The sequence below is a fragment of the Staurois parvus genome, unplaced genomic scaffold (assembly GCF_062004578.1).
Source record: "Staurois parvus isolate SC_StPar_1 unplaced genomic scaffold, SC_StPar_1.0 ptg000205l, whole genome shotgun sequence".
Lineage (NCBI taxonomy): Eukaryota > Metazoa > Chordata > Amphibia > Anura > Ranidae > Staurois > Staurois parvus.
The window spans coordinates 832,177-856,198 of NW_028318001.1; the positions used below are offsets into that span (position 1 = coordinate 832,177).

Below are 24,022 nucleotides of genomic sequence, written 5' to 3' on the forward strand. Positions count from 1 at the left end.
GTCATCGACTCCAGTGCTGATGGAGAGGGGCAAACAAGGATGCTGTACAGATGCCCAATGTCCTCATCGCCTGATGACATCATTGGATGTTAGGAAGCTGGCGGCTGGAAGGTTGTAATGATGCACTATGAAAACCTGTGGCTTTGTGCAACAAAAGGCAGGTTTCATCCATCCGTTGGCTTGTATACAATTTTTGGGCAATTTTTAGGCATTTTGCTAAGGCACCCCTGAAGAAGCCTGAAGGCACCCTGGTTGAAAAAGACTGATCTAATGAAGCAGTATTGCAGACGTTTTATTTACTTTTATAAAAAAAATACACAAACATCCTTTATTCTACAAAAATGTTTTATTACATTTCATTTTAATTGAATGCATTTGCTAAGAAAAATGTAATATGAACTTTTAAAAGCAACAGATTAAACTGTGTACTTAGCCACATACCAGCTCCAGAACAAAGACCCACAACATAGGTTCTGCTACATTGTCCCTGGGCTAGCACTTAGCACATGAATGACTGCGGCTTTATTTTTACAAATCATAAAATTACCAAATAAATTACAGGAGCATACAAATTTTGATACATCCAATTAAAGCCAAAGTCCACATTTCCTTTCATTTTAAAAAGGTAATTTGGGCCAAACTGGCCCACACAAACTATTTCCAAAACCAAGTTGTTCTACTGCTGTGAGAGCTTTCTCATACTGTTGTAGCATCATCTACAGTATGCAGCGCTGTGTTCCAGCAGCATCTCTGGTGAATTACCATATGCTGCCAGAACAAAATTGAGCTAGGATGAGTGCTTCTCAGCTATTCAGGAAGCCTTGTATTTTTATCAATGAAAATAATTCTGACTGGCTGAGGTGGAAAATGCGATGTCGCTCACCTGCCTCTTCACCTCGGTCAATCACCACAAGGCATGTATTCATTAAGAAAAATAGAAAGCCTTGGTGGCAAGCCATCTTGGTACACCCTTTTGCTGTATATGCTTGTGAGGGTCTGCAGACCCGCTTTTTAAATGTGAGTAGCTCTCTATTTCTGTTTTATCTGAATAAATGTGGATATACTACACTATGGGAAGGCCTCTCTTATTTATCTTTTGAGTATTGCACCAATTGGATAGAGATTCCAAAAAGAGTCTCGTAAGGGATTTTCACTGGAGAGATCCATTTGCAGATTGATTGATCAAAAGCGCATGAGACCTATTTAACCCACAGGTCTAATCTTAAGGTGAGTGTGCACGCTAACTGTTGGAGGAGCACATTAGTTTCATCCTGGAATATCACGGGTGGACGGATTGATATTTGGAGAAATTGTTTTCACCAAGAGACTATTTTCAATTCACGTTGTAGTTAATTTATACTTTAAGTGAAACACAATTCATGTGCGCTTTATCGGTATTTATTAATATATTTTATTACCTTTTATTATATTTGATCATTTATCATTTCCCACTTTATATTACGGCGGTCCGCCGGTTGTTTACTATTTTATTCACATCATATTTATAGGTGGAAGTAGATCTTTAGCTCCACTTTTTACAACTCAATTTTTTTGGTGGATAGTGGGGTTTTCTTTTATTGTTCTTTAATTATAATTTATATATTGGTCAGACACTTAGCTGGGTGTTTACTTACCTTTACACATCTTTGCATTATATTTCTCTTTTATATTTTTAAGTGTGGTCCACTAACATTTATCCTTATTTGTTCATTTTGTACTATTGTGGTTTACTCTGTGGTTAGCACGACACTCACGGGTGTTTACTATTGATTTTTGGTTATATATTCCTATTTATGAAGGCACATTTCTTTATATTATCAGATTATTTGGGAGGTAATTCTATTTCTTTTTGATTTATTTCACACGCACTCAGCTGGGTGTTCACTATTGAGTAGCACAAGCATTTTTTTTATTTAATTTGTATTGTGGGAACACAATTAGGTGCTTGCAGCCACTCATTGCATTTTGGGTTAGGTTGTGGCAGTGCATGAGGAAGCATTGCACTGGCTTTATATGGAAATAACTTGTTTGGGCCAGCTTAGCCCAAACATACTATTTAAGGTGCATAGAAACATGGACTTCAGTTTTAAGCTAGTTATAGACAACGAATTTGACTGAGAGGTAAGGATCATGCATATAAAGTAAATAATGATTATCTAACATGGCTTATAAAATTGCTCTAACTTTATCCTTAGTATTCTGAATGCATAGGTTGGACCCTTACTAGTGCATGTAAAACTGAAATAAACAAGGCAAGATATTAAATGTCATGCTGTGGAAGGTGAGCATTTGATGCATCTTGATTTTAGATCCAGGGCTCCCACCCTTTCCAAGTTCTGCCAAGGATGTTAGGATCTGTTGCCTGATCAATTAGGCACTTCACTTGCATTTCTTCATCAAGTCCTTCAGCTTCTGTGCTTGCCCTGATATTATATTCTTCCTCTCCCTTTGCAACAGTCAGGAAACCTTTGTAAAACTGAGACGTTTCATGTCCCAAACGCAATTCTTCACTGCAAAATACAACAAACATGTCAAAGAACAATAGGACAAACTACATGAATAGTGGTACTTATTTTTTATTTTTTAATAACATGGGCTTGGAACTACTGAAATTTCTTATCAATAGAAAAAAGATAAAACTTGTCCATTTAGAGACAGAAATAAATAAGACTAAAGAGAAACTCATACCATATATGGATAGTAATGAATACAGAGCGGAATCTGATAAATTGAGACTACTGTTAGAAAAAACAGAAAGAGACCAGAGAACCAAAAAGAAGAAAAAATACATGAGAGATTTAAACGATTATAAAGAGAAAGAGGTATTTAAATGGGAAACTACCAGATACGATTTCTCCAATAACGCACACAAGGAAATTGTTACCACACAATCCGCGGGTAACCCTAGATTTAGAACCAATAGCGAAAGGAGAAACTCTACCAGACCTCCAAATACCCCTAGGTCGGATTACCGCCAACCCCATGATGATATGTATAAGTCTTCACCTAATATATCCACAAGAAATAGATTTGCACTCTTGGCAAATACCTATAGCTTGTCCATTGGATATAGAGACATGAGAATGCACCCCTTAAATAATAATAGGCCGCATCAGAATAATAACCATAGATCCAATAACCACAATTCAGGTAAACCTCAGTTCAGACCAATACAATCTTTCAAAGGCAATAAAGGGAGACATCAGGGAGATTTTGATAGATACCCAGATGAACAGTGGCGGGATTATCATCAATACCACGCCAATCGCCCTTACAATCAAACTCCCTCTAGGAACAAACATCCTAACCCAGCCAACTCAAGAATGAGGGGCCCACCACACAACAACACATACCCTCAAAATAACGAGTCTCCACACCGTAATCCTAATTATGATCATACTGGGCGACCTTATGGGGATTATCAATACAAACCCCAAGCCCATTCTGATCAACAGGATCATTTTTTAGGGAGAGGCCCGATGTACAAACGAAGCCTAAGACCAGAGGAAGAAGAGGAGGAAAGAGGTGTAACAGACAAAAAACGAAGGACCTAAACAAGGAGGGAATTTTTAATTTGAGCAGTAAAACTCTAACCGACAAAGAGCTTGTTCTACTAAAAAAGGGCTTAAAATCTGCTCCAACTGCTAATCTCAATAAATTTAATACATTTATTGATATACACAAGTTCTCACGTAGATTAGCTTTGAAAAGATATTTTTTAAGCAATCCACCCTCACGACAAATTACTAATCAAGGTCAGATAAGTGTAAAATCATTGCACCTGAAAAATGCCTCTCTCTTCAATCCCCCGGCTCACTCCCATATTAACATCTTTGAAAACATGGTATTGAGAGATTTAGAGAAACTGAAGATAAAAAACTGGGATTCACAAAGTCCTAGGGAAATGGACAAATTAATGGTCAATCTACTAAAAGAAAAAGACCTTGTCATCCGCCCAGCGGACAAAGGTGGGGGGTAGTAGTATTAGATAAGAATGATTATCTGTCACAGGTTTATGATATACTGACAGATAAGAACACATACGCTGTTTTACATATCAATCCTCTTATCCCCTACAAAAAAATACTCAAAGGTATTCTTAAAAGGGGCTATGATGCAGGCATATTAAATAAAAAGGAGAAAGATTACCTGTGCCCTACAGCCCCGAAACAACCAGTTTTTTATAGTTTACCAAAAGTACACAAAAACCCGGTTAAACCTCCAGGCAGGCCCATAGTGAGCGGTATAGGCTCTCTCACCTCACGAATAGGTGAATATATAGATCATTTTTTGCAGCCACTTGTTAGCAACACCCTGGCTTTCCTCAAAGATACGAAACAAGTGCTAATTGATCTGAAAGATATAAATTTACAGCACCCTACTTTCTTGGTGACAGCCGATGTGGCCTCTCTGTATAGTAATATTAAGCACACCGATGGAATGCTTGCAGCAGAATTCTATTTGGACATGGCAGAGGATATCCCTATTCCACAAAAGAAATTTATTAGAATTATTATTTGGAATTATTAGAATTCGCAATGAGCCATAATTACTTCTGGTTTGGAGAGAAATATTACCTACAAACTACTGGCGTTGCCATGGGGGCAAAATTTGCCCCCAACTTAGCCAACTTGTTTATGGCAAGTTGGGAGGAGGATTTAATCTTATCTAGAGACTGGCCTGACCTCATATTTTATTGGCGCTATATTGATGATATCCTGCTCTTGTGGAAAGGAGATGAATTCTCCTTGACTAATTTTTTTACCACTCCTAATCACAACAACCTTAATATTAAACTGACCTATGAACATAGTTATTATGAAATAAACCTTTTAGATTTAATACTTTTTAATGAAGGTACAAGAATTTTAACTAAAAGTTATTTTAAAGCTACAGATAGGAACAGTTTTATTCCGAAGGATAGTTCACCCCAGGTGGTTAAATGGGATTCCAAAAGGGCAATTTCTGCGGATTCGCAGAAACTGTGACAGAATGGATGATATTACCCAAGCAGATACTCTTAAACAACGTTTTGTGGAGAAAGGCTACGATGCCAGCATCTTAGATATAGAGATTCATGAGGTGGGCAATTTAAATAGAGATGATCTCCTTGCCCCTAAAGATAATTCTAAGGGTGACAGATTCTGCCCTTTTATTACCAATTTTTCAATTCATTATAAAAAAAGTATCAAGAATTATTAAGAAAAATTGGTCCATTCTCAAAAATGACCCTGTATTGGAAGAGGCTTTACCAGATATCCCGGAAATTACGTTTAGAAAAGCCCTCCCCTTGAGGAATACTTTGGCGCCCAATATTGTTAATCCACCAAAGCAACTCTCTTTGATTTCAACCATAAAGGTTTTTATCCTTGTAATCGCTGTATGCTTTGTGTTCATAACGGGATTCACAAGAAACCTGTTAAAGAGTTTCCGCTCCAATGTTACCGGAAAGTCTTACGATATACAAACAGTGATCACACGTTACAGCACACATGTATATTTACTTGAGTGTGCTTGTGGGAAACAATATATTGGCAGAACCACCAGGCGATTAAGAGACAGGCTCAGAGAACACTTAACCAATATTAAAAAAGGATATAAGGAACATTCGGTCTCAATGCATTTCCGTGATTTTCATAATAAAAATCCACACTGTCTCAAATTCACTGGAATAGATATAGTAACCAAACATTGGAGAGGTACCTTTAAACGCCAGTCAGTCTCAAAAATTCACAACCAGTTTGTTTAACGGATTTTATTGTAAATTTTAATATGTATTTCTAGTATTAGAATTGTGTGCAGTTAAACATATTGGTCTGCTCTGTTCCATCATCCTTTTTAGCTACCATACATACAATTATTACCAAGGTAGTAATATTCCGGGTCCTTTTTTCACTTCAACAGTTTAGTTTATTCCTAACGTCATATATTATTATGATTTACGGTGACCTGGTTTTATTTCGTATTTTTTTTAAATATTTTTATTGGTCATTCTAGGCATTTTATCAAATTTTTGGTTCATATTTTTACTATGGAATATTTGTATTGAGGCACGATATCTATCTTTCCGTACATTTCTCTGGTCATATATTATTTATTATATTTATATGTATTTTAAATATACATTTTAATAAGAATTTTTATTATTTTTGGTACATATTAAGGTTTTTTTCCCTCTCACTAATTTTATTAGGAATATTTCTTTTTACAATGACTGCCATGTCTTGATATATATATATTTCTTAAAAGTTTTTAATGTCTTGTACACTAGATGTTGTTAATATAGTTTTATTCTGTTGCTAATTATTCTGACATTTACAGTTTCACTGCACATGCCACAAAGATTCGATGTTTCTGGCACTTGTGGTTCCACTACTCTTGCCAATAAACATTTCCATCAATTCATAGTTCTATTCCAGAGTTGCACAATCTGTTACTGGATTGTGTGCACCCCATTCTGACTCCATATATATGTGAGCACTGATGATATACTGCATAAGAGCGATATATACGTATAATATTAATTAAGAAGTAGAGAGGTAGGTTTCCTATTCCTCTCTATGAAGCCAGGATGTCCCCAATACAAGTCTATGTAAAGACTAGACTTTTAGAAAATGGCCGCCGCCGCTCGTGCGATCTGCGCATGCGCGCACGGATGGCAGCGACGTCTCTATCCCTAATACAAGTCTATGCAGAGACTAAACTTCTAGAAAATGACCAACGCTCGCGTGATCTGCGCATGCGCGAACAGACAGCAGCGACATCACGGTCCAACTCTGCGCATGTGCGAGCTGTAGTATATAAGAGCTGTCACTGAGGGAGGCACGCTTCCTTTGAGAACGTGCTTTCGCACAAAACATGTCAGGAATCTGCCCTCAGTGACATACCACGTGGCTTTACTTATATGGCCAGCGGCCATCTTTAACATTGCACATATAGAGTGTAAGTTTTATTCCTTTATTATTGATATACCTCAATTGTAATTAAGCAGTTTTGCACTATGGAATTCTTTGTGCTTGGGCTCATTTTGTTATGAGCCTTCCCTTTCAAGGAGACCATTGATGACATCCACAAGTGTTGGCTCCCCCTGGTGTTCTTGGATTGCACTCCTGGTACCTGGAAGCCCTGCTCGTATGCTGTAATTCCTGCTGATGTCCACCAGATGACCCGGATTTCTAGATGCAGATGACCAGGAGTTGGTCTAATCACGCCAATGCGCTTAATTTTGCGCTATCTGGTTAGTGCAATCTACACTTATTCACCATACCACTAATGTCACGGTTGCCAACTGGCTATTGATGATTGACAGATATTTCACTATATGCACTTATACTAACCCAGTGTGATGTGTAGCATCTTATCCAATCACAAAGAACTGTAGTAATACTTTTTGGGTTATTTCATCTACCCAAGAGACGTTAACAATTTATGACCTACTACTAAGGTCACACTTGGAATTTCTAACACTGTATATTTTAGCGCTGCATGTCGTTTATATGTTTTCCTAGAAAGTTCAGGGGTGTTGCCTTTCATGCCAGCTGCTTTGTGTTCATAGATTCAGCGCTCCTTTTAGATTATTATATTATACATGAATATCCAGCTATAATCCATTTTGTAAAAAGAAGTGCAGTTCCCCTTCTTTCTTCTGTTGCCCTAAACAGGAGTGTTTGTGTAATGATCATTTGTGTTTATGGGAGAAATTGGATTAGAAGACCCTGTAAAAGAAAAACTTGGCTTGGAAGACACTATGAGCAGGTCAGATGCATGTTGTCTGTTCACAATGAAATCAAAATAGTTTAGTTACACGGTTGTGGCCTCTAGTGGCAATTTTGACGATGACACTTTGCTGATTATAATGTACAGTATGCAGCAACATAAAAAAAGAGCAATTTCTTCAAAGAGAACGGAAAGTGTATACACAATAACAGATACAGCTGAAACATGAAACAGTCATATTCAAGGGCAACATTCCTTCAAATATCACACTTCTATTTGTGATGACTGAACAGGACTTAACCATTAGCCGCCCGGCCAATGGCCGTTTGGCGGCTTCAATTGTGTCCCTGCATTCCGGGTGCACGCCATTTGGCGTGCTCCCGCACATGCGCCGTTTGCGCTAATGCAGAGCGGCGCAGCAGTGCGATCTGTCAGCGGCTGCGCACCTCGGACACGGCCGATGACAGATCCGAGTACCGGCTCCCGTTGCTGGTACCATGTGACCTGCTGTGACCAATCACAGCAGGTCACATGACAGTTGTATACAATGGATGGCTTCATTCATGATGCCATCCATTGTATAGTAGTGCCTAGCTGTGAATGGTCACAGCTAATCACATGCACATGTCATGTGATTAGCTGTGACCAAATCACAGCTAAGCACAAAAAAAAAAAAAAAAGCTGAATGAACCGATTTCATTCAGGTAAATGCTTGCTTATAGAAAAGTAATTCTTTGCTATAAGCAAATTGTGTAAAAAAAAAAATACTGATCACTTCCCCAAAGTAGTACAATGTTACTATGGTAACATTGCACTACTTTGGTCAATGTAAAATATGAAAAAAAAATCTTAAAAAAAATTAAAAAAAATGTAATAAAAAATTAAATATAATAAAAAAATAAAAAAAATATATATATATATTTTTTTTTCATACTGTCACCAGTCAGTGTCCCTGTTCACCGCCATGCCAGTTATATGATGACGCTGTACTGCACTGGTGACAGTATGTAAAAAAAAAAAATAGTGAAAATAATTTTTTTAATTTTTTCATTTTCCGAAAAATTATGACAAAAAAATACAACTTCAAAAAACTCGCCATGCCTCTTATGAAGTACGTCGGACTGTCTACTCTGCAAAAAGGGGTCATTTGGGGGATATCTGTACTGTTCTGACATACTTGGACCTCAAGAAATTAGATTGGCCGTCAGTACTTCAGGATTGATCAATATTCAGATATATACCATAGTTTGTGAACTCTATAACTTTCCTACAAACTAAAAAATACATCCTAATTTGGGTTATTTTCACCAAAGACATGTAGCAGAATACATCTCGGCCTAAATTTATGAAGAACAATTATTTATTTGTAAACTTTTATAACAGAAACAAAGAAAAATGTGTTTTTTCAAAATTTTTGGTCTTTTTTTGTTAATTTAGCAAAAAATAAAAACCCCAGCGGTGATTAAATACCACCAAAAGAAAGCTCTAGTTGTGTAAAGAAAATGATAAAATTTTAGTTTGGGTACAGTGTTGTATGATCGCGCAATTGTCATTCAAAGTGTGAGAGCGCTGAAACCTGAAAACTGGCCTGGGCAGGAAGGTGTAAAATTGCACGGTATTGAAACGGTTAAAGTGGTTCTAAAGCCTCAAGATTTATTTTGCATTCTATGCATTAAGGTAAAAAAAAAAAAAAAAAATCTTCTGTGTAAATGAATCCCCCCCAGCAGCCCTTTATACTTATCTGAGTCCCATCGGGATCCAGCGGTGTGCATGAGAGCTGCGACTCTCCTGGCTTTGTCCCTCCTCAACGGGTGGATTGATAGCAGAAGAAGTCATTGGCTCCCGCTCCTGTCAATCAACAGTGACAGAGGGGGAACCGGGCTGAGTCCCACTGTCTGTGTCAAATGACACAGCAGCAAGCCTGTGTGAGTGCCCCAGTGGGAATTGGCTTCCTATTGGGGGCACCAGCAAGAGGAGAGGAGTCATGGGCACCGGTGGGGGGACACAAGAAGAGGAGGATCGGGGCTGCTCTGTGCAGGAAAGTATAGACACGTTTGTTATTTTTTCACACTATCACACTTTGAACGACAATTGCGCAGTCATGCAACACTGTACCCACATGAATTTTTTAGCATTTTTTTGAGACAGATAAAACTATTTTGGTAGTATTTATTCACCACTGTGATTTGTATTTTTTTTGCTATATAAATGAAAAAGTCCAAAAAATGTGTTCAGTTATCTTTTTAGTAAAAACAAAATACTGTATATACTCGAGTATAAGCCGAGTTTTTCAGCAAATTTTTTGTGCTGAAAAACAGCCTCCTCGGCTTTAACTCGAGTCAACGTCTGCAGATGACATGCCATCCCTGTCATCTGGACACACCCCCGGGATCAATCCTCGCCGCTCCCTCCCTCTCCCATGGTACACACTTACCGGTCAGATGTCTTCCTTCTCCGGCCGCTCTCCTCCTCTTCACTTGCTCGATCTTCGCGGTGCCGCTCGGCTCCTCCTCTCCAAGCTCCACCTCCTCGCCGGTGATTGGGCGCCTGTGTGCCTCTCCTGAGCTACAGTTCCGGCGGCCAATCACCGGCGAGGAGGTGGAGCTTGGAGAGGAGGAGCCGAGCGGCACCGCGAAGATCCAGCGAGTGAAGAGGAGGAGAGCGGCCGGAGAAGGAAGACATCTGACCGGTAAGTGTGTACCATGGGAGAGGGAGGGAGCGAGCGAGCCCAGGCTGGAGCAGGGGTCACCAACGATGGGGCACTATTCCTCCCCCCACTGACACCAACGATGGGGCACTATTCCTCCCTCCACTGACACCAACGATGGGGCACTATTCCTCCCCCCACTGACACCAACGATGGGGCAGTATTCCTCCCCCCCACTAACACCAACAATGGGGCACTATTCCTCCCACACTGACACCAATGATGGGGCACTATTCCTCCCCCCACTGACACCAACGATGGGGCACTATTCCTCCCCTCACTGACACCAATGATGGGGCACTATTCCTCCCCCCACTGACACAAACGATGGGGCACTATTCCTCCCCCCTCGGCTTATACTCAAGTCAATAGTTTTTCCCAGTTTTTTGTGGTAAAATTAGGTACCTCGGCTTATATTCGGGTCGGCTTATACTCGAGTATATACGGTAACCCAAATTAGTTTATAACCAAAAAATAAATTAAAAAAAAAATGTTGTTACATTTTTTTTTATATTATTTATGGGTTTTTTTTTACATACTGTTACCCTAGCAGTACAGTGTCACCAGAGTGACACTGTACTACTTGTGGGGGGTGATGAAGATTTTTTTTTTTTTTACACTGATTGCTTTTACACCCATAAAAGCTGTAAAAGCAATCATTTATCTTTCTCTCTAACTGCATTCTTGCAGCCATTGAGAAATACCGTGAGAGCTGTGATTGATCACAGCTTGTCACATGGTACAAGGCTGTTGTGAATAGACTTATACCATGTGACCATTCACAGATGTCACTAGTAGCAAGCAATGATGTCAGCAAGTGACATCTTGCTTACTACTATTCATGTGATCACTGATTAGCCAATCAGTGATCACATGATCGAGACCTCACACAGAGGTCCCGTACAGTGATCGGTGTTCCGCTGTGTCCTCCCATGGAGCACGCACAGGCTGTAAATGCAGGCGCCGTTTATGAACGGTAACCTGCTCCTGGTCTGTTCCCGTGTGGCCGTTTATGTACATGGGCCAAACGGGAAGTGGTTAAAGGATAAGTTCACCTTTCATAACATGTTACACCCTTATTTACGATGTAATATGTAATGAATGGACCAGCCCCTGCTCCCACACTTAACAGCTAGCAAGGAATCTTCTCTACCCACTAGCTGTCAAAATAAATAAAACGCATCCATGTGGGGCTCCGCCCACCTGGCCGCATCACTCATTCACAGTCCTTTGTGAATGAGAAAACTACAATTCTCGCCAGCTTTAACAGCTGTTGGCTTGTAGTTATCGATGAACTACCATGGCTCTGTGAGTGCTGTGGTAGTTCATTGATTCTTCCTGTTAGTGTATCTGCTTGCCTGTATGCAAAGCAGATATACTGACAGGTCTGCAGGAGACCTGTATGGCATCAGTGATCTGCTGTTCACAGGGGCAAGGATTTACAGGCTGCCAAAACAAAATAATAATAAATCCAAATTTTTTTTTACCTGCAAAAAAATGTGCCTATATTTTTTGCCAACAGGTGAACTTGTCCTTGAAGTTTGAGTCTTCCTGACTATGTATACAAATATGGCCATTTATAAACAGACATTAGAAACATAAGCAACAAGAATATATTATGAAAGCAGACCTCAAATTGCAGCAAAAGTAGACAGTGCTGCTAACATAGGGGCAGAGAGCTGCTGTTTAAGCGCAGAAAACACTTGAAAAAATGTCATGTTGTGCTATTCAGATGTTTCCATTGAAGTCTATGGAGGAAAAAATGCTCAATTCTTTCTGAAAAGTAGCTCATGCAAGGGGACACTTGTGAACAAAAGCTATTGAAAACAATAGGTTTTTGCTTGTTGAGTGTTTTTGTGGCTTGAAGCTCAAAATGCTCAAGTGTGAACGGGGGGGGGGTGTTTGGGGAGTTCACAGAACTGTTGACATACAATGCATTCTGTGAAATACAATAAATTGCAAGATCATCTCTCTGTGTGAGAGTTGTAGTGCCCGAAGTATAGCGCTAGATGTATTTTATGGTTTAAATTACTGGTTTTATAGTATACAGCAACAGTCCAGACATAGGATATACAGTCACAGGTAGGACACAAAAAATGGAGAAGCAAAAAGCCAAATCTGACACATTCCACATAAAACCCCAAAATGGACTGGACAAAATTATTGGCACCTTCTCAAAATTTTAAGAAATAATTGCATTCCAAGTTTGTGATGCTCCTGTAATTTGTAATTAAACTCACCTGTATCAATTAACAGGTGCTGATAATATAGAAATCATACCGGCAACCAGTTAAAATGGTGAAAAATTGGCTAAAATTTTCTGTTGTGTGTCTTTGTGTGCCACATGGAGCATGGAGAAGAGAAAAAGCAGCAAAGAATTGGCTGAAGATTTGAGAACAAAAATTGTGGAAGGGCATGGACAATCTCAAGGTTACAAGTCCATCTCTAGAGATCTTAATGTTCCTTTGTCCACTGTCAAGAAGTTTATAGTTCATGGCACTATAGCTAATCTCCCTGGACATGGACTAAAGAGAAAAACTGATCAAAGATTGCAATGAAGGATTGTCAAATAGAGGATAAAGAACCTCGATGAACTTCCCAACAAATTCAAGCTGACCTTCAGGCATAGGGTACAACTGTGTCAGTTTGTAATATACGTCGTCATCTGAATGTAAAGGGATGCTATGGTAAGAGACCCAGGAGGACTCCACTGCTAAAACAGAAACATAAAAAAGCCAGATTAGATTTTGCCAAAGCTTACCTGAGGAAACCAAAATCTTTTTGGGAGAATGTGCTGTGAACAGATGAAACAAATGAAATATGAAGACTACCAAGGAATTCTGGGGTGCAATGTAGGGCCCAGTGTTAGAAAGTTGGGTCTCTATCAGAGGTCATGGGTCTTGCAGCAGACCCAAAGCACATGTCAAAAAGCACCCAGAAATGGTTTCAGACAAAGCGCTAGGGAGTACTGAACTGGCCAGCAATGAGTCTAGATCTCAATCCCACAGAGCACCTCAAAACAGCAATTGGTAAAAGGAACCCATCCAATCTGAGAGACCTTGAGCAGTTGGTGAAAGAAAAGCGTTCCAAATTTTCAGTAGAGAGGCGCAAGAAACTCATTGTTGGCTACAGGAGGGATTGATTTCAGTTATTTTTTCCAAGGGGTGTGCTACCAAATATTAAATTTAGGGTGCCAATAATTTTGTCCAGTCCATTTTTGGAGTTTTGCATGAAATGTGTTAGATTTGGCTTTTTTACCCCACTTTGTGTTATACCAATACAAACAAAAGAAATAAACATAAAAATGTTTGTAATTTGCATTTGTAATTGCAACAATTTTCTGGGCGAAGTGGTGCATTATCTGACAAAAATGACAAATCACAAAACCATTCTGCTCCACTTTAAATTAAGCAAACATTTTGGCAAATGAAGATTTACTGACAATCACATATATAAACATAAAAGCTGTTGAGACTGGCAACATCATGGGTGTGAGAAGCAGTGTAGGATCCCAAGTCTGAGATTATGCTCGTCTCACATTAACATTCCTGCACTACTCAGACTGCTTACTAATAATAATATTGCTTTAGTGCTTTTCTCCCTGAGAGGCTAGGGACATATGTAATTGGTGTTGAGATCTTTGAAGAACAGTACTTTTCAGGGGTTGTTATAGACCTTGCTGAACAATTATGCCTTGAGTCTACTTTTAAAGACATCCAGCGAGGTTGCTTCCTAGACAATGAATGGCCGTTCCATTGTGCATGCTGCATGATAGCGTGCATGAGATTCAAAAGATTTTAAGGTACATGTAAGTTTTCATTCTCTGGACAAGGAAGTGAGGAGCATGTGGGAGTACTGTATATTGTATAACCATTCGATAAGTGGACACCTGCTATTTCTGTATTGGGTTTTTTTTTCTGGTTAGTGACCTTATTTTTTCGTAAATGGGTAAGGAGGATCCCTGTATAAACAGAGTACAGTACAATTTTTGGACCACTGGACTAATGTGGCTAATTCATACGAATATTGGGCCTGTTGAACCAGGGTCAAGGTCAGATGTAGCTGGATGATTTGTTGATTATCAGTTTCTTCACTATCAATACTATCAAATGTTGTCTAAAGGCTTGTTGATGTGGAGTATGTTCTAATGGACCCTGAGCAGTCTGCTGATTTTTCAGACATTTCAGGTTGAGGCTGATAAAGTGGACAGACTTCCCAAAAGCGTGTTTATGCATGTACACCATGAAGTGATGTCATACTGGAGAGCGTTTTTCAGATTAGTTAAGCTGCGCAATCTGTGTCAATTTCCTCTCCTACTCTGAAGCGGTCAGCATTCCCCACTCTGATCCCTGGCCAGGACTGGGAGGCTGACAGACAATGCTAGCTGCTTAGTACTTTTGTTTTCTTTCCTTTACCCTATGCACTGAGATTATTCAAATTTGCAGCCTCTCCACAGGTGGGTGTTGACGCCAAGGAAAGCATATTTGCATACCCATATGTAAATAAACCTGTGCCAAGAGCGCGCTACCGGCACCTAACAGAAAGATCCCGATCGTTACCTGCAATTGGGAGCTTTCTGATCGTGTGACCACTGTGACAGTCACGGGTCAAATGATCATGAACCCCATCCTTTGGTATCAGAAACCTCTTAAATGGTTAAGGGGTTAAATTACCATACTTCAGTGAGTGCAATTTTAACTAGGTTTAATACAATCTCATATGCTTTAACCTACTACACTATTTGCCTTGTTTGCACTATGTCTTTGTTCATTCATAGACCTTGTAGACTGCTACCTTCAGGTAACTGGACACTGGCAAAAGGTTTGCTGGGAATGCCGGGTGTACTCCCTTAACCACTTTTGGGCCCACCGCCCACAATTTTACTGCGGATGGGCGGCAGCTACAGGACCAGCGACATACCCGTATGTCGCTGGTCTTTTGCCAACATAGGGGGGCACTGCGCACAACTCCCCCCCCCCCCCCACGTCTACTGTATTCACTGGACACAGTGGACAGAGAATCCCAATAATGACAACAAAGCTTTTTTGAATCAATCTGATTCATAAAGGCTTTACTTCTGTTCCTGGAAAACTGTGGTCCACACTAGTCACAGATCACAGAACTCTGCACCATGTGTTCAGCTGGAGCCAATCACAAATCACTATTATGTTGAACTGTCATGAACTTAACATTCATGACAGTTCAAAGCAAGCTTTGCATTGCAGAGCAATAATCTTCATTGCGAATGAAATGCAAAGTGAATAAAAACAAATCCCTGATCACTCCCCCAGAGTAGTACAATGTTACTATGGTAACAGTGCACTACTCTGATGACAGTATTGGAAAAAAAATAAAAATGTTTAAAAAAAATTTAACATAACAGAGCCATACAAAGCAGTGTGCTTACAGCGTAAAGCAATCACACAGCACACAGTTAACCCTTTGATCGCCCCACATGTAACCCCTTCCTGCTCAATGCCATTAGTACAGTGTAAGTGCTTTTTATTGGCACTGTTCACTGTAGTGGATTCACTGGGGATGTCAGTGACACCAAGTCAATTCGTCTCCAGTGTCAGATGCCCGCCGCAAGTCCCACTATAAGTCCCTGATCAACACCATTATTAATTAAAAAAAACAAACAAATCCAGTATATATACCACTTAAATGGTGTATATATACCGCTATAATTTTCACAAAAACCAATTAATTTACACGTATTGGGATTTTTAGCAAAGACATGTAGCAGAATACATTTTGGCCTAAATTTATGACAAAATTTGATTTTTAAAATTATTTTACTGAATATGTTTAATAGGAAAAAGTAAATAATACTGTTTTTTTTCTCAAAATTGTCGGTCTTTTTCTGTTTATAGCGCAAAAAATTAAAACCGCTCAGGTGATCAAATACCACCAAATGAAAGCTCTATTTGTGGGGGAAAAAAGGATGTAAATTTAATTTGGGGCAGCGTTGCATGACTGCAAAATTGTCATAAAGTAACGGGGTAAATCCCCTGGAGGGCAAGTTGTTAAAGCGTCACCTATGGATATTAAAAAATGTACGTAATTTGATGCAGTTGCACGGGTGTGCCCAATTTTAAAGCATGTCATGTTTGGTATCCGTTTACTTAACGTAACATCCTCTTTTATATCTTATCAAACAACTGGGCAATATATTGTGTTTTTGTACATTTAAATTCTAAGTGTATTTTTTCTCTGTGCAAATACTGTGTGACATAAAACATTTCAACACCCACAATTTTATTCTATAGGGCCTCTGCTTTAAAAAAAAAAAAACAATATATGTTTGGGGGTTCAAAGTAATTTTCTAGCAAAAATAGCCCTGTTTTTTTTCAAGTAAACAAAAAGTGTCAGAAAAGGCTTGTTCTACAAGTGGTCAGAAAAGTGGGTGCCATCTGACATAAGCTTCTACTGTTGGCCTTGAAATGCCAGGATAGTAGAATCACCCCCTCCCTCAACCACCCCCTTCCCAAATGACCCCCTTTTTGGAAGGTAGACACTTCAAGGTATTTGCTCAGAGGCATAGTGAGTATTTTGCAGATCTCATGTGTTGCCAAATTTTTGTTTTTGGAAAACAAAGAAAGAAAATGAAAATTTATTTTTTCCTTTCTTTTATATATTTTTTTTTAAATCCTGTGACAAAAATTATATCTGCAGAATACTCAGCATGCCTCTTATCAAATTCCTTTGGGTGTCTACTTTCCAAAAAGGGGTCTTTGGGGAGGGGAGGGGGGGTGTTCGTACTATGCTGGCATTTTTGGGCCTCCAAAACGGTGATAGGTAGTGAGCAAGTGATATGAGGAAATAAGCTTCGTTGGTAAATGGATTTTGGGGGCATTTTTGGGGGCATTTTCGCAACCCATGAAATGTGATAGGCAGTCAGAAAGTAGAAGCTGCGTAAATCCCATACACAGTGCTCAGCATAAATGAGTACACCCCTTTTGAAGAGTAAGATTTTAATCAATGTCTCAATAAACACAAGATCAATTTTAAAAATTTTAACAAAACTGAGTTTTATAGAACATTTGTTTAGCTCATTACATGAAAGTAAGGTTAATAATATAACAGATTACAAAATCTTCAGTTTTAATCAAATTCATTGATGCAAAAATGAATATACCCCAAAACAAAAAGCACTAAATTTTGTGTTTTGTATGAACTCCATGATTTGTAAGGACAGCACCAAGTCCTCTAGGCATGGAATGAACAAGTTGTTGACATATTGCAACATCTATCTTTTTCCATTCTTCAAGAACTACCTCTGTTAGAGCCTGTATGCTGGATGGGAAGCAATGTTCACCTTGTCTTTTCAGAATTCCCCATAGGTGTTCGATTGGGTTCAGATAGGGAGACATACTTGGCCACTGAATCACTTTCGCCCTATTCTTCTTCAGAAATGCAACAGTGGCCTTAGATGTGTGTTTTGAATTATTGACATTTTGGAAAAGTGCACGACGACCAAAGGCACAAAGTGATTGTGGCATCTTCTCTTTCAATATGGAGCAGTACATCTGTGAATACATGATACCATCAATGAAATGCAGCTCCCTGACACCAGCAGCACTCATGCAGCCCCACAGAAGGGACACTGCCACCACCATGTTCCACTGTAGGCACCATGCATTTTTCTTTGTAGTCCTTACCTTTGCGACGCCATACAGTTAATGTTGAAATCATCAGTTCCACAAACATTTAAAGTCCCAGTAGTCTTTTTTTTCCCAGTATGACCCTGGAAAATTCTAGGTGCACTTTTTTGTGCATGGACTTTAGGAGAGGCTTCCTTCATGAACGACACCCATGCATGCCATTCCTCTGCAGTGTATGCCATATTATGCCATGGGAAACAATCACCCCAGTTTGGCTTTCTTTAGCTATCTGCAGTGAACTTGCATGGCGATTTTCTTCAGCCCTTCTCAGCAGAAGTCGCTCCTGTTGAGGTGTTAACTTCCATGGATGACCTGGACATCTCTGTGAAATAGTTGCAGTTCCATTTTTGTTAAATTTTTGTATCACTCTTGCTACAGTATTCTGACTGATAAGTAAATCTTTGCTGATCTTTTTGTAGCCTTCACCTGTCTTGTGTAAAGAAATTATTTTATTTCTCAGGCCTTGTTAATTTCTTTTCCATGTGTTGCCATTGATGACAGTATGAAGTAGGAAGGCGTTTTCTTTGTTAACGGCTTCCTGACCAACCTATATCAGAAATACTGCTACAGGGCAGCACGGGTGATTTTGCATTTCTGGGTAGGGGACGTGAACGAGCGCGCATCTTACCCGCGCCGACTGTCAATCACTGGGTCTCGCCCCGGTGATTATTCACCGGCGCCCGGTGATTACCAAGGATTTCCGACGGGGAGGAAGACTGTTTTGTTTACTAACAGTACTCCTCCCCGTCAGCTCGGGCACACTGCTTTGGATGGCTGTGCACAGCACAGTCATCCAAAGCAGTGTGCTTACAGTGAAGCACACAGATACCGCCCGCTAGTAAAACACTCCCTGCACAAAGTTAACACTTTGATCGCCCCTCATGTTAACCCCTTCCTGCCCAGTGTCATTAGTACAGTGTCAGTGCTTGATCACTAATAATAAATAAATATTTGCGAGCGCACTATAAGCTGCTACGCACTAAAGGTAACCAATAAACCTCAAACAGACAAAATGTGATAAAGTGCAGCGCTATAAAAAAGTACATAAAAATCACTGTATTAAAACACTGTATTAAATAGTTCATAGAGTGACTAGTAACGTGAATAGGAATCCTGTGTTCATCTAGAAATCGGTGCTTGTGCAGTCAAAAATGAGAAGAATGCACACTCACCAGAGCGCGTAATAAAATGCGCATTTATGTATAAATATCCTGATGTCATCAAGGTCATCCAGGTCTGGACAGGAATGACGTGAAATCCCTCAGTGGATAAACCTGGATCCTGAAGCATCTGGTGTGTACTGGGAGGATATCAGAGATCCCTTTAAGGGATGGACAGGTCAGCTCACCAGGTGTATAAGGGCTCCCTCTCTGGGTCCTGGGTATCTGCAAAGTAATCCTCCCTGAACTTTATAAGGTTCAGCATTGAGAGGAGAGGTAGATGGAAAGGTCTCTTTGCCCTGCTGAATTTCTTGATTTCGCCTTTCCCTTTCTTTCATACGCAGCACGTTCCAATCTTCACGGTTCATATTGTATTTGTCACCACCACTCTGACTGTCTGCAGAATGAAGGTCTGCGCTTCAACCATGCTTCTGAACGTTTGTCCTTCCCACAACTGGACCTTCAAGCCTCCAAGTCTCCACCTCCTGTGAGGCCCCTGGCCCGGGCACTGCCACAGCAGCCAAGTGTGCTTCTTCCTCCTCCTCCTCCCCCACTGGACGGTTCGGGGGATTAGAGCCCAGTGTGTCTCCTCTCAGCACCTCCGTCGCGCTTTCAATCTTTGGTCTTGAATTAATTTGTTAGGAAAAATACATTTTGCGTGTGCAAATGAACAAATCTTGTGTGCAATCAATGGCCTGCATTTGTGGGAGTATTTTGTAGCATTGTTTCCCATAGAAAATGTTGATTCTGAAAGGAAAGGTTTTTTGACAAATCTGTTGGGGTGTACTCATTTATGTTGAGCACTGTATATACCATAGTTTGTAGACACTACAGCTTCCAAACAAACCAATTAACCAGTTCCCTACCTCACTATAGATAAAGGACGGCTACAGCGCAGTTGTCTAGTTCTGGGACGACGTCATTCCAGAACATGCCCCCTGCGCACTCCCAGCGGTGCGCACCCAGCACTTCCAGTGATTGCTGTGTCCTACGGACACAGCTGATCACATGATATGGTAAACAGCCAATCACGGCGGCCTTTTACCATGTGATCAGCTGTGTCCAATGGCACAGCAGATCACCGAGTAAATACAGTTGCCAGTTATCGGCTGCACTTTCCTCACGCTGTCACAGTGTGAGGAAAGTACAGCCGATAACCGGCAATTTTCAGGGAAGTGATTGGCACTGATCATCAGGGCACTGATGATCAGTGCTAAGCAGTGCTGCCCACCTGTGCCCATCATTTCCACTCAGGAGTGCCACCCACCTGTGCCTTGCAGTGCCACCCATTAGTGCTGTCTATCAGTGCATCATCAGTGCCGCCTATCAATGCCCATCAATGCTACCTATCCATGCCACCTCATCAGTGTCCATCAGTGCTGCCTATCAGTGCAGCCTCATAAACGCACATCAGTGAAGGAGAAAAATTACCTGTTTGCAAAGTTTTATAATAGAAACAAAAAAAAACATTTTTTTTTTTTTTTTGCTCTATTTTTTGTTTATAGCACAAAAAAATAAAACACCCAGCAGTGATTAAATACCACCAAAAGAAAGCTCTATTTGTGTGAAAAAAATGATAAAAATTTCATATGGGTACAGTATTGTACGTCGGCAATTGTCATTCAAAGTGTGACAGCGCTGAAAGCTGAAAATTGGCCTGGGTAGGAAGGGGATATAAGTGCCCAGTAGGCAAGTGGTTAATATACATGTAATGGGATTTTTTTTTTTTTTTTTTAACCAGACATGTAGCAGAATACATTTGGCAGAATACAATTTATGACTAACTTGGAGTTTACTATATGTTTTTTTATAACCGAAAATATAAAAGATCATTTTTTTTAAATTTTTCGGTCTTTTTTTTTTATCACAAAAAAATTAAAAATCCATTGGTGATCAAATAGCACCAAAAGAAAGCTCTATTTGTGTGAAAAAAGGACACTTTTTTTTGGTACAGCATTGCATGACCACGCAATTACCAGTTATAATAGCAAAAAATTATGTCGTCAATAAGGGGGGTAAATCTTCCAAGTGGTTAACGCCTGTATATTTGACATCTTATATTCAAAACACAAGTAGGTAATGTATTAAAATAGTGTACCAATATGTCTTAAAAACATGTAAAAGTTATTTAGGTAGATAAATTATATAGTTCTAGCAACCAACACTGACAAATGTGGTCTAGGCATAACATCAATTATGCCTGATCAGGAAAGCATGTCATCATTTTTCTAGGTAAATATACTGCTATTGACAGAAAATTTTCACCACACGTCTGTAGCAACATGCAATCCAGAGATACAATGAATCCAAAACAAATAAGTTCAGAAATTAAGTAATGTATAATAAAATGGAATGACACAGGGAAAAAGTATCAAACACACGGAGAAAGGGAGGTGCAAAAAGGCATGGAAAGCTAAAACACTTGCTGAAATCTATCATTAATTTGCACTGACAAGGGGCAGGATTGCTTTCTAATTTCTATCAGCTGGTTCAGTCTCAATGGACGACCCATAAAAAGGAGTCTCATTACCAAGATGTCACACAAGAAACATCTCATGATGGGTAAAAGCGAAGAGCTCTCTCAAGACCTTCGCAACCTTATTGCTGCAAAACATACTGATGGCATTGGTTACAGAAGGATTTCTAAACTTCTAAATGTTTGCTGACTGCCTGCACCTTGCTTATATCTCCCTGTCACGACTACAGTATATGCCTGTACTCTTGGCTACCCTCTCATATTTGTTCCTCCTAATCGCCATAAATCCTTGGCTTCTTGCCTGCATATTGCACAACTCTCCATGAACCCTCACACCTCACTCATATCTTCCCAGCACCTCATCATTAACCCTTTGCTCACAAATTGCAAACCTATCCTCACCACCTCTTTATCCATCCACTGTTGACTGCCCGCACACTGAACACTTTTCCAGAATATCGCTGTGTACCACCCTAAGCTCTGCCTCCCATATAACTGCTATGTTCTTCTGTTTATTTCCAGTTTACTACTCCTGTCATTTTTTATACCATGGGGTTTTATAATTCTGCATATTATTTGGTCTCAGACTGCTGCAGATACCCATAGAATCACAGTTTTCAAGTTCAGTTCACAAACCTCCTTGAATAAGACCCTTTCTAGCCACGGTCTTACTGCTTGGACTACACACCTCACCTCTGCCAGGATTAAGCTACAGCTCTGATATACTATGAACTACACATGAACTATACTACAAGACTCGTTACTTTATCCCCACTCTTGCATACAATCTCTTCTGCACTCTAATATACTTATAGCCACTATTCAGAGTCACCTGTTCCACAAGTTCTATGCAACATTTATACTTATAAATCCCAAGCCATAAGGCTTACTTTTTCTAGTCACAAATATAGCTTTTGAAAAAGGGGAGCTACAGTCCATTTTCCAAAGTAAACAAAGGGTCTGGGAAGGAAGAACTAGAATACTCAGTTGGAGTAATTAGAATATAAAATACTTTGTGAACATACACTTCCAGAACTTACCACGTGATTTCCCTTGGATTTATACCACTTAACTTTCGTCTTGCACAGTTAATTTTCTGCACAGGATACCAACCCTGTGATCTTGTGTTTATATCCTTACGCCAGCCTCCCTTTTTCTTCATCTGCTTTGCCTCAAGATTCTGAGTAGAAGGAAATACAGAGAACATATTTTGAAAAATTTTAACATTTTAAAGTGAAACAAAACAGCAAAGGAAAGTGTAAAAAGGATGTTATTTTACTACAGACATATCTGTAAGGCAGCGTGTAACTAGATAAGAATATTTTTACATCTTTGAAAGTCTGTACAGTACACGACTCCTCCTGAAGCACCCGAAGAAGAGGCGCCACCCGAGGAGCTGTAAATCCCCTGCTTTCATCGTACAGTATTCATTATCTGTGAGTACCCACACATTTTACTTTTTTTTTTTTACCACATCCAAAATTTGCGTTTTTTCAAAATTTGCAGGTGTTGTTGGAACGTAACCCCCGCAAATTTCGGGCAAATACTGTAATCCCTAAGACAGATATCAATATTAACGGTCATATAAAATTTTCAAATAAGAACAATCTCTTCATGCAGGACACCTTAGAACCTGACAACCTTAAAAAATGGTTCCCCAAAAACTGATATTACATAAATAACATTTGGTGGTCCAAAACCTCCACTGGCCCCTAATAATTATTTTTTGGGCTTAAAGGGTAACTCCACTTTCATGGGAAAAAAATATACCGTATACAATTGAGAAAAAATACATATTGTAATTGAATGTTAATAAAAATTACCTTTCTTTCAATCTGGAGCACTGTAATTCTCTGTAAAATGCAATGCAATATGGCTACCTGGAGGTGTTCTGAACACAGATGGTGTACAGAACGCTCCCCCCCCCCCCCACCCACCCCCCAGGTACGTCATTTCCTGCTTGTGTGATTGGCTTACTGATTTTCCCAGAACTCTGCACTAAGATACAAATTCGATTTTGAGCATCCCCTGCAACAAAAATGTAATTTTTGGTGAGATACTCCAAAAGGGAAACACGTCTAAAGGGATGCAGACCCTGCAATATTTCTCATTAAGGGATGGGGACCTTGCAATTTTTCTCAGAACTCTGCAGGTGCAGCAGCTGATTGAATTAGAAAACCACTCCCATACGGATTCACTCTGCACATGGACACAAACAACCAGCTATTTCTCTAGAATAACAAAAGGTAGGACGCTGCAACAAAGTTTGTTAAAATCCCTGCAATGTACATAGATCACC

At 39.7% G+C, this 24,022-nt stretch overlaps 1 protein-coding gene across 1 annotated transcript in view; it reads right to left on the reverse strand.

The window, feature by feature from the left end:
• Positions 1-327: 327 nt before the first annotated feature.
• Positions 328-24,022, reverse strand: part of PRKDC (protein kinase, DNA-activated, catalytic subunit) — a 378,101-nt gene continuing 354,406 nt past the window's right edge. The window contains exons 85-86 of the mRNA XM_089678402.1: positions 22,764-22,903; positions 328-2,510 (exon numbers count right to left, since the gene is read on the reverse strand). Coding sequence (XP_089534528.1) covers positions 2,306-2,510; positions 22,764-22,903 — 345 coding nt within the window. The 3' untranslated portion in view covers positions 328-2,305. The remainder of the gene's footprint in view (positions 2,511-22,763; positions 22,904-24,022) is intronic.